Below are 12,138 nucleotides of genomic sequence, written 5' to 3'. Positions count from 1 at the left end.
TGACCAAAATGGTTCATCAAGCAGGCCAGATCTGATGTCCTCACTCGCCTTCAGTATACTATAAACTGATTCTTAGAGGAGCATCTTCCTCTCTGCCTTAAGAAAGCTGAGGTAAAACCCACATTAAAGAAACCAAAATCAGACCCCAATAACCTTAACTGCAAGCCAGTCTCAAACATTCTATTCCTTAATAAAATCATAGAAACAGTATTTCTGAGAAGACTCAAAAAGCTCCTTCAAGCTACTAACTTTCTGGACCCTTTCCAATCTGGCTTCAAACCATCTCATAGTACTGAAACAGCCTTAGTCTGCCTGGTGGAAGACTTATGTCTGTATTGGGATAGGGGGCAATAGGCTCTTCTAGTGCTCCTGGATTTGTTTATAGCATTCAACACAGTAGATCACTAGATCCTTATCTCTCAACTAGCGGATCTAGGTCTGTCAGGAACTGCATTACATTCATTTAAATCATTCCTACAGGACCATAGCCAAACCATTTCCTTCGAACAGGCCTCCTCACACCCTTCCCTTATAGTGTATCACAAAGCTCTATTATACCTCCTACTTTGTTCAACATTTATTTGGCTCCACTTGGCAAACTTATGAGGAATCACCACATCCCTTTCCACCCATATGCTGATGACATACAACTGTTCCCCTAAGTATTAATCCCAACCAAGATATTGCCAACTTATACCTGTGCCTCAGGAAGATTGCTAATTGGCTTCATTGCAATAAACTAAAAGTCAACCTCCAAAAAAACAGAAGTTTTGTGGATTGGGGGGGGGGGGTAGGAAATCAAACCATTCTCACCTGTGCTCCAGAGTAATACTAAACAGATCTGCACTGACCCTCAGTTACAAAATCCGGAGTCTTGGCATCGCACTACAGTAGCAACAGCGGGATTTGAACCCTGGGTTGTAGCCTGCTGCTCTAACCACTAGGCTATTCCTCCACTAATTTTGTTTTCTAAGCGGTTTACAAAAGTAAAAAACTTTCATAATCACAAAACAATACAAAGAAACTGGAAATACAATTAGCATAATTAAAATGCTTACAGGCCACTGTTAACATGTCAAGTTACATTGAATGCCTGTTTAAATAGGTGCATTTTTAGTTTAGTTTTGGTTTGTTTTTTTTAAAGGTCTTCCCGCAGCCTTGTTTGCGAAGATTTCCATAGCATTGCACCCCCTATGGAAAACATCCTCTAACTTCTGACAATCTGACCAATTTGAAGTTTGGAATGTCAAGAAGGCATTGGACCTCTGAGCATAGACTTCTGGCTGGGCGGTGAATTTTGAGTAGAGAGTTAATGCACTACGTGGCATCTTTGCTTAGTGCATTATGGATCATCATCAATATTTTATATTGTATCCTATAATCCAACAGAAGCCAGTGTAGTGAACATAATATTGGAGTATTTGTGATAGAGCCTGTTAATATTCTAGCAGCCGAGTTTTGAATTATTTGAATTGCCTTTATAGTATACTGGGGGAAGACTTAAGTAAAGAAAATTACAATAATCCAGGCTTGGCATGATTAAAGTCTGCAAAACTGTGCGGAAATCTGGAAGGTCCAAATAGACACCTCTTGGACAATTCAGCCTAATCGACAGCCATTCAGGCCTTTGTTATCTCCTGCCTGGACTACTATAATTCCCTTTATGTGGGTTCATAAAAAAAAAAAAAAAAGATTGAACAGCTACAGCTTGTACAAAACACTACAGCTTGATCCTTGCTCAACACCAACAAATTTGATCAAATTATCCCTCGCCTAAAATCTCTTCATTGACTCCCTATCGCCTCTGGCATCTCTTTCAAACTTCTGTTCCTGGCCTATAAGGTGATCAAGAACCTGGCTCCTATCTACTTAAACAACTGTTACTCTCTGGCTCGCCCTCTTCGCACATTGCCCAATATACAACTGGTAGGTACCCACCCCCAAGGATAGGAGGCTGATTCTCTCTAACTCTGTCCTTTTCTTCTGGAACTCCTTACCACCGGACATCAGGCTAGCACCAAACCTCCTATCATTCCAGAAAAAACTAAAAACCTGGCTGTTCCTGGAGGTATTTAGCCCTTGAACACAGATAATTGGTCCCATATTAATAGGTATGTGTTTATTTCATTTTTAGATTTGATTCCCCTTTTCTTTTATATTCCTACTTTGGTTCTATGTAAGCTGATAAATTGGCCTCAGAGCCCTGTTTTTCTGTAACTTGCTTTGAGCTCATTTCCTGGAAGAGCAGGTAATAAATAAGCAATGAAGAATAAATACATATGAAATATATTTGCATACAATGTAAGCACAGCATACAAATCTCTCATATGCATACTGTGGAAATCCCAAAAACCAGATAGGGTTATAGCCCCAAAGGACCAGATTCAGGAACCCCTGAGTTGTCAAGCCAGATTTTTCTTTCATAATATTTTTCATGTGCACAAACAAATCTAAAGTGGTAAGAAAAACATGACATTTCAGGATCCTTTATTGTACTCGCCATTGTTTTATATTTTCATTAAACAAATATGTGAACAAAGAATTTCTAAAATATTGTACCAAATATTCTGCAAAAGATTAGAATTCTTTCAGTAACATTACCATTCTGACTGAGCTCAGCATACTTTTTTTGCGACAGCAAGAATGTTGAACTGATTAAGAAATCAGCAGGAGGTTTAACAGTGAATCGGCACAAGATCTGCTATTCTGCACACGTCTGCAACCAATCATCTGAGAAATCCTCATTAAAAATGCATGCCACCATTAATCTGTGCATGCATGCACCATGTATCTGTAATACAAAAGGGACACATTTTCTGAGCGTGTACAGTGGTTATCACTTACATTATTTACTTATACTCCAACGCTGCAAAGAAATAGATTTTTTTTAAAGTTTGGGCCTTTAACTAGTTTATTATTACTAATTGATATGTTCTTTTTCTTTTATGATCATTTCTTTGGATTAATCTATGGCTAGTGCCCACACAATTCAGACTGGGTTTACACAAAGCCAGATGTCCTTAAAAATAATAAAACTGGTTTTTGCAAAGGCTTCAAGAAGATGTTTTGTATTTTTACCAACATTGGTATCAAACCCTTAGCTACAACCCATACAGAATTTACAAGCTTACTAATGCTTAGAGGCATGTCTGCTGACTTAATGAAAATGAAGCATGCAGAGACTAAATAAGTTATAAATACGGCTTCTGATTCTAGGAGTACATAAAATGCAAATTTAGGGGTTCATTTTTCAGGTAATTGGAGGTTATTAGTAGGCACAAAAATAGATGTTTACTGATATTTATGTGGTGAGAATTAAAAATTTGGTTCATTTAAGATGGATCTACTTTAATAAGGCAAAAATCGATTTATTTTAAAATGTTTGCATGCTGTGTTGTGCAGTGTGTGCATGGCTGGAGGGGGCAGCAATGTGACTGTGCATGTGGCTGGAGGGATGGCAGGGTGTGTCTATTCAAAGATACAGATGGCCTCTGATTGGACTATCAAGTGAACAAACTGACTGGCTCACCAGGGCATACATGCCCATATCTAAACCACCTCTGCTAAGCAATAACCCAAAGCCAGTACTGGCCTAAGAAGATCTCAGGCTTTTATGAAGGACTAATACCACTCTTCTGAGTGGAGAGAGATGATATGAACTCACTTCATTGTGCAGCTCCAATGTAGTCACTCACAGCAGGACGGGGCAGGAGAGGGTTGTGTAGCAGAATTCTGCAGCAGGTCAAGGGGGGGGGGAACCATTACAGCATTCATCTTTCTCCTAAATAGCACGGACTGTAAGTGCATGTATGCACTGCACCCACAGGCTCTCCGCTTCTCCAGTCATCCTTCCCCAGCTTATAAAGGCAAGCAGGACGCGAGAGCGCATTGATGTATTTTACCTGTGCCTGCACTGGCGCCTAACACCATAGAAATGGGTGCACCATTATAAGGACCTTTCCATTAAGCTGGGGCAAGGCTGGTGGTGTGGTGTGTTGAGGCTCTGGGTGGCTAGGTGCTTTCAAAATTTGGTGCTGCACAGACCTTGCCTTCTATAGGTGATAAGATCAGTAATCCTTGCACTCCAGACATTTTTACCTATGGACTCCCTATTATGCAAAGCCCAGGGCTACTGCCCCTTTTGCCCACAGATATAAGCGGACCTGCCGGCAGGGCTTGGGTTCCCCATTGGTCCACGCCAATGTCATCATCTGGCTGCTGCTTGCACAGAAAAACCCAATTTCCCCATCAAAGGTGTTTTATAAAGTCTTAACAAGGGCTGCATACATTCTTCTCTGCTTATAATCTTAATCAAGAAAGAACTCTTTGAATGCACAAATCTTGAGGTAGCAGGATTGTATATAGTTAAAGCAGTACTATCAGAAGGTCTCTATAACAAAGAATTTTTAAAAATTGCCAAAAAAAGTTGCTTTTCCTTTCACCTTCTAGAAGGTCAACAAATTTTGGACAATACCATTTGTTTTTTTGAACTAAACATGTTTTTGACTACCTTTCAAAAGTTAAGCTTCGGCACTGAATTTTAAAAAGTTATATTGATACATATTTTGTAGGACGTTTAGTAGACAAGTTACCCAGCTAAAGATAGGTGGATAACTTCTCCTGGATATTCAGTAGGATAAAGTTTTCACTGAATATCCCCGATTAAAGTTATCCGACTAACCATAGCAGGGTAACTTTAAACATAATCTGATATTCTTTTAAATATTGCCGGTTATGTATAAAGTTAATCAACTATGATAGTATTAGCCTAGCAATAGCAGAAGTGTCAGTCCCAGATGGTCTCCGGGATTGCGGTAGCCTAACTTCAAATAAAGGAATGGGACAGGTCATAAGGGAAAGGATTGGGGTGGTCATATCTAGAGCCCACAAAAAAAAAAAAAAAAAATTAAGTATAAAGGGAAGTAGGAGCAGGATGTGAAAAGTTGGAGGGACTCCTGGCCCCAATAATATTTTATTTACATTAAATGGGCCATTTTGGAGGGGGATGGCAAGTTCGGCCCTGTAGAGCCTTTGCAACTTAGGTGGAAGGGAGGCAGGAGACAGGGGGTTTTTTTGTTTTTTTTTTAAATAGAACCTAAATTAACCAGATATATTCTTTTTTGAATATATCTGGTTAGGTGTAAAGTTATACAGCCACATGAAGCAAGATATACCTGATATTCAGCTAAGTTAACTAGATAACGGGATCCCTCCCCAGAATGCCCTTTTTATAACCAGCTAAATTATAGCTGGTTAACATATCTGGCTATGATTTAGCCAGAAAAGAGGCTAAATATGCTGTATAACCCATTTAGATGGATAACTTGTAAGTTATTCATTTAAATGGGTTTTGAATATCTACCCCATAGATTCTAAGACAACAGACACTAAACCTATCAGAGAAGCTTGTTGTTAGTGATCCGCTTTGTTACACATTCAAACCATCAATTATTGACAAAGTGTAAAAGCACAGAAAAGTATGTTATATTTCAAGCAGATATTTAGCTAAAACCTATTTAAATACAAACTCACAAAAATGGATTAGAAATGTTTTTATTGCTTCTTCCAAAAGATTATGGTCAAACAGTGTCCCATCAAAATGTACCCACTTGCAGAGGAAAGCAAACCTAAAGCACTACCTGAATCAGGTATCTAGATATTCTGCTCTCTGTTCTAATAAAGCAAGGCCATTAATTAAACTGGAAACAGGAATAGCACAACTGTCATTTAAAAAAAATAAAAAAAATAAATACTGTCTTGTTAATAAGTACGATAAATAATGATTTGGTAAATTGTTCAAGTCCACAAACTTTATAAGCTGTTCAAAATGTATGCTTTATTGGTGTAATAGAAACATTTCAAACAACAGTGTTCAGGCTCCCCATGTTTCTATTAATCCAATAAAGCATATATTCTGAACAGCTTATAAAATTCATAGACTTGAAAAATTTACCAAATTATTTGTGAATGTGACTATATAGGTGATTTGCTTCTCCACCTACTTTGCCTAAGTATAACCATATAGTCTAAATTACATTTGAAATGATCTATCCAGGATTTAAAATGCTAGGTCTTCCTAAAATGGAGGCATGCTTTGTATTGTAATATATGTGCTATCTTGTGTTCTGTGTGAAAGCAGTTTTCAATTGCTACTTACTTTGGAAAGTTCAGAGTGAACAGTTGGGTGAGGTGAAGTGAATTATATATGGATATAAAGACTTTTTTGTCTCAAGGAAGTCATTAACACTATGCAGCAGCACAGTATTATGAGTTTGAAAAGATGATTCATTCTTAGACAGGATCAGAAAAGTTTCTTAAATTAGTGACTTGATACAATTGTTGTTCACCTTTGGATCTTTTATCGAGCACATATGAAGCATGCAAAGAAACCGGACTGTTCCAAATTAAAAAAAAGGGGATTCTTAATAACCGATGAAAAATGTTTTAAACAAACAAAAAAAAAAAACCCACACTTCTCCTAAGCCATTCACATAGAAAACAAAAATCAACAAGGTCATTAAATGATTTAACAGTCATTCCCCTTAACCAGTTAAAGGAAAGCAATAGCAAATATCAAAGTAGTAATTTGGGAAGCTTATAGCAGAAAACTAAAAACAAACTGAACAAATGACAATGAAGCATTGTGATATAAAGTATGCATTATTTCTTTATTTAATCAAACAAATATGGTGGGAAAGAAACAGCTTAATTTAAAAGAAATTAAATTTACTTTGCTCTTAAGAAAAAACAAAGAATAAAAACCCTAGAATATTTTTAGAAGTTTTATTCAAATTTTAAATTTCACAAAAGCTGTGTATTTTTATAATCCACTAAAAAGCAGTGATCTGAGAAGCTGGCATGTGGAACAGTTTTCCTATTATGATGTTATAGTGCCTTTAAGTTTTATGCAGGGTGAAAATGTTTACTTGTATTTTTAAAATATTGTTTTATTCCTCATACAATATTTCAAAATATACAAAGTTAGCCCAATTTCATAACAGAGTGTAGGGCTCAAGTCTAATAGAAAGTATTCACTGACTTTAATTTGAATTTTCAAAGCAGACTCACATGCGTAAGTCCGCTTTGAAAATTAGGGCCGACTTCGGAAACCCTGCCAGACCTAAGCAAACTGATTTACACCTCCTCAAGAGCAGGTGTAAATATGTACGAGTACATTTACACATATACTTCCAAAAATCAGAAGTATGCATGCAAATGATTTTCCCACCCCCAACTCTGCCCCCAGAACGCCTCTTTCTTGTGCGTGTAAAAATACGCACGCGAGTTACATGTATATTTTTATGCACACAACCCCTCCTGGGCAATTTTCAAAAGCCCATTTGCATGCACAAAATGTTTAGGAAAATCAGGCCCAGTAAAGAAGTCTAAGATACTTTCTACACAGTTGTTAAATCAATGCTTATATTAAATATAATTTAAGGGAAGAAAGGTCCTGTGTGATCTTGAAAGTTTAAATGATTCAGCAATTTTGAATAAGTCTGCTGGTGCAATAAAAACATGAAAAGAAGGTAGTTGTCTCCAGGAATCCCTTAATTTAAAGTATGTTTTTAAATTATTTAAGCTGTTACCATGTAATTCCCTCGAGCTTTAGAAAAAAAATACTTGGAACAGTGTCACAAAATTACTTCACATTGACCCAGGACTGGTTCATGTGGAGAAGTTGATGTCATTTGTGGGCTGACTGCCAATATAGACCAGTCTGATTCAGTGAGATACAACTTACTGATCTTTTTCTAACAGAGATGCTTTCAAAGGTTTGAGAGTGGGGGAAAATTAGTTTTTGAAATGATACAAGATGAATACTATTACTTATTATGGATCATTTTAAATTCTGCATAGGACAGAAAGAACACGTCTCTTTATAGCTGCTCTTTGGCTATTTTCCCTTGAGAGCAGCCATGTTTAAAAGAATGCCATAAAATAAATAGATCCAAATGTTCCATGCTACATAAATTAGACATCACTGTGCCAAGATAGTAGGTTAAAGAATCTCAAAACCAACAAAAACAAATAGTAATTTTGAACAGGTATTGGAGATTTATTTTTGCCATGTGAACTTCTGAAACACTGCACACTGAATGAAAAACAAATTTATTTAAAAAGCTCTATGAATTTACACAAACATAATACACGTCTTTTACAGGCATTTTCAGTTAAGGACACTCTTCCACTAGGCAGATCTAGCAAGAATCTTTCATAATTAGACATCATAGTCCATTATACAGAAGAGTGGAACAGTTGATATTTTTCCAGGATTTTGTCTATGAATTTGCATCTAAGACCTCCAGTGTGAATTAGCATTTTTGGAACTAATAATTCAGCATCCATATCCTGAAATAAGTTAAATAACAGCAACATGGAATCTTAAATAATTCAGGTTGGCCTATACTTTGACCTTAGCTCTAAACAGTGCAGAAATCTAAAATATTTCCTACAAAAGCAAACCATACTGATCACAGAAATTCAGTACACTAACATCTACAGTATAATAACAGAATGCATAAGACATATTTGCTTGATTTAAAAAGTTGAAGATTTTCTAGGCTAAAGGTAAACAGAAGCATGAATGTTTTGGTTCTCATGATAAGGGAAAGGTCAAAGGAAAAAGATACCACTGGTAGTCTCTCAAACACAAATAAATGGTATTTGTCCAGTTTTAATTGTTTTTCAAGCTACAAGGACAAACTGTCTTTACACTAAACAATGGAAGCTCAAGATACACTGCACCTAACTGGTTCCATCTTTACAAGGAACATTAGACCCTCCCCCACACAAACCTCTGATTATCACAACAGAGCGTGGTAAACATATTTCCTTAATAAACACAGATCCTCTTCCCCTGCACTCCAAATGTGAGAAAACTATTGTATTTCTCTGGCTTTCAGCACCATGCTATCCACCCCAGCAGCACACTGTCATTCCAAGACTTCTTGCCCTTGATATGAAGGACAACATCATGATTCCATCAAAAGATGACACTTTCCAACCTAAATGCATACAAATGCTGCATCAATTCCTTAGCAGAGCACAAAAATATTCATCACATCAAAAACTGGAAGCAGCTTTGTCACTACAATGAGAAGAGGGGATGGAGAGAGGTCGACTTGCCTGCAGAAAGCAGGTGAAAGAGCTATTCATGATCTTCTATTCTTAAAACTAATTTTAAAAAATATTCCATAGGTACTCAATAGGGAAAATAGTCCTATTTGAATAAGAACCTGAAGGGCTCCAAGCAGCATTTCCCCCTCTAGACATAAAAATGAGCAAAATCCTTTAATAAATCGGTAGTAGGCGCAACTAGCATTCATCTCAAGACAAGCACTTCCATATGGGCACCGGAGCCAGAGGCAGCTCCACCTGTCAGTGCGAGCTATGCAGCATCAGCACCACCGCAGCCTGGGATCTACAGCTCTCATCGCCAGCGCGGCAGGATCAACACCAGAGGGAGGATGCCAGCATCAGCGGCGCAGATAGGGAGCGTAGAGCCGGGGGAGGGGGGAGGGGGGGGGTCACTCAGCAAACCAGGGAACAGCGGCTGAGCTGCAGGACCAGGTCACCTCGCCTTGTCACCAGTACGAGGCTCGCCCCTAAGCCATGTCCACCAGGAGTAAACAAGCAACGGGGAAAGGCTGCAAGGAGGCGGCAGCGTCACCATGCTCCATACTCACTCGTCATCCTTCATGACTGTATCCTCGGTGATGGGCTTCACAGGCGCGATGCCCTCCGTGGCTGTGTTGTAATTGCGGAAGCAGACGGTTAGCTTCTCGTCGAAATCGTTCACCAGGTCCTCCATGGACTTAAAGCTGCCCATTTCGCCCGAAAATCCGTTATCCAACTCGGAGAAATCCTCCAGCACCAGGGAGGGTGCCGGCGGAGGGCCCCTTCGCTACCCCCGGAGAGGGAACGACGGCGACGGGAGAGGGGGACAGAATGGTGACAGAGCCTTCAGAGTTGGAGTTCACTTTGTCCAGGCAGCTCCTAGCTGCCGGCGACGGCTTGAACTCGTAGAAGTCCTGCCAGTCCTCGTCGAACTGAGCCAACGGCGCCGCCATGACTGCAGCAGTAGGGGAGGCAGACCGGAGCGGCGCGCGGCTCTCCGTCGGTGGCTCGAGTGCCGCGCGCTCACTTCCCTCTCCAACCCGGGCTCGCGCTTCCCCACCCACAGCTGTGGAAACTGAGCTCGCGCACCGTCAGCGAGCAACCTCGCTTCCGCACGGAGCAGTAAAATGATTGGGCGTGGCTAAAACCTTTCTCGCCTTCTTTAAAGGACAGGCGGGGCTGTGTGCTTCCAGCCTCGTTTTGGCTCTCACACAAAAAACAGGGACTGCGCTTTATGAGCCGGCGGCTGCTTTAGAGCGCATGGTACCGAGTTTTACGGCAGTCTTCAAGGCCGTTGCAATGCGCTGTTAACTGGGGGGTTTTTTTTACTTTTCACTCATGTTTTATTGGTTGGAAGTGGATAGTCATGGGAATATATATAAATATATATGTACATTCTTTTGAGCTGAAGAGGATAAATTATTTTTCTTATTTATTGTATACTTCTCACCCTTTTCATTGGTAGCTCAAATCGAGATCGATTCAGATTCATAAACGAAAGTTTACCGATATGAAGTGGTGGATAGATCCTAAATCATTCTACTCTTGTTCCCTTATCATGCCCCTTCATCTTCTGCCCTCCTCCTTCTTTGTACTTGGCATTGAGCTTCAGAAGGACGTTGGACCGCTGCGGCCAGAACTGAGATGGAAGATGGCAAGCAAATGACCTTTTTTCCTACAGTAAGAAGGACCTCTGGTTGCTATGGGTTTATTTTGCATATACCATGATAAAAATGAACTTTACCGCTCAGCTAGCATGTGCGTAGGATGGCAGGGTCTGCTGCTGCAGGACTGTTATGATTCTGGTTGTGGGATAGGCCCACAAGCAGCCTCTCATCTTTCCTGCAGCTGGAGCCGCTGCCACCACTGACTGGGTTTCCATGTGGCCTGGAGGCCACCGGCTCCTGCCATCCGCCGCAGTCAGAAGACCGCCAACCATCTTCCTCTATGCGATGGGCCAGCCGCCACCTATGTCCATTTCACAGCCTGGAAGCCGCCGCCATCCTCGCTGCCTCCATTGCAGCTCAGCGCCGTGTCTACTGCTCCGAGTGGTCCAGAGACCGCTGCCAAAGCTCCTCCTCGTGCGGCCTGGAGGCCGCTGTCACTGCCTACCATCGTTGCGGCTGGGCCGCCACCAAAGCTCCTCCTCGTGTTGCCTGGAGGCTGCCGCCAGTGGCTTTCCTTCCGCAGCCATGAGGCTGCCACTGACATCCTCTTCCGTGGCAAGGAGGCCACCCAAAAGTTTCTCTTCTTGCGGCAGGGAGCCACCACCACTCTTCTTCCTTCACTGCAGGGAGCCGCTGACAGCAGGGCCTGCTTCTTCCTTGTGGCATAGATGCTGCTCTCCAAGGTCCTGCCCTCCTCCTAGGTGTGTGGCCATGCCTCTCTTCCTCTTTTAAAGGGCCAGCGGGGGGCAGTCCTCCTGGGCTCCTGCTGCTGTTTCCAAGGCGTTTCCTCTTCAGCCCTATAAAGAGCGCCTTCCTTCAGTCTGTTTTCGCCTTCGCAAGGAGCCAGTCCTGGAGCTGGACTGCTCCTGGATTCTCCATTCCAGCTCTTCATTCCAGGAGACCTCCATGATCCTTCCTCGCTTCTTCAAGGCACTCTATTCTTCGTTGGTATTTTTTGTCTTCATCTGTGGTTCCTGAACCTTCATCTTCAACTTCGTTCCATGTTCTGGTCTCTCGTCGGATCCCGTCTCCAGATGTCCTTGTCTTTAGATGTTCTGATGTTCCTGTCTTCTGATGTCTTCATCCTCTGATGTCCAGTCTCCGGATGTTCCTAGTCCTGATATCCCCAGTCCAGAAGTACCTGATGTTCCATGCTTCATGTTCCAGATGTCCTCATCTCCAGAGGTCCCTGATGTCAAAATGCCTTAGGTGTCCAGAGGTACCGGTGTCCTGTTGTTTCCAATGCCCTATATTCCAGTCCTGATGTTTCCAAGTTCTGAGTCCTCATCCTGATGTTCCAAGTGCTGAGTCCTGTTCCTGATGTCCTTTGTCCAGTTCTGATCCTGAAGTA

At 41.1% G+C, this 12,138-nt stretch overlaps 1 protein-coding gene across 1 annotated transcript in view; it reads right to left on the bottom strand.

Annotated features, from left to right (window-relative positions):
• Nucleotides 1-10,252, bottom strand: part of FEZ2 (fasciculation and elongation protein zeta 2) — a 204,408-nt gene extending 194,156 nt beyond the window's left edge. Inside the window, exons 1-2 of the mRNA XM_029593827.1 lie at nt 9,949-10,252; nt 9,690-9,902 (exon numbers count right to left, since the gene is read on the bottom strand). Coding sequence (XP_029449687.1) covers nt 9,690-9,902; nt 9,949-10,073 — 338 coding nt within the window. The 5' untranslated portion in view covers nt 10,074-10,252. The remainder of the gene's footprint in view (nt 1-9,689; nt 9,903-9,948) is intronic.
• Nucleotides 10,253-12,138: the final 1,886 nt, after the last annotated feature.

This window comes from Rhinatrema bivittatum, chromosome 3, assembly GCF_901001135.1.
Source record: "Rhinatrema bivittatum chromosome 3, aRhiBiv1.1, whole genome shotgun sequence".
NCBI lineage: Eukaryota > Metazoa > Chordata > Amphibia > Gymnophiona > Rhinatrematidae > Rhinatrema > Rhinatrema bivittatum.
This window is presented reverse-complemented; position numbering and strand designations above follow the sequence as displayed.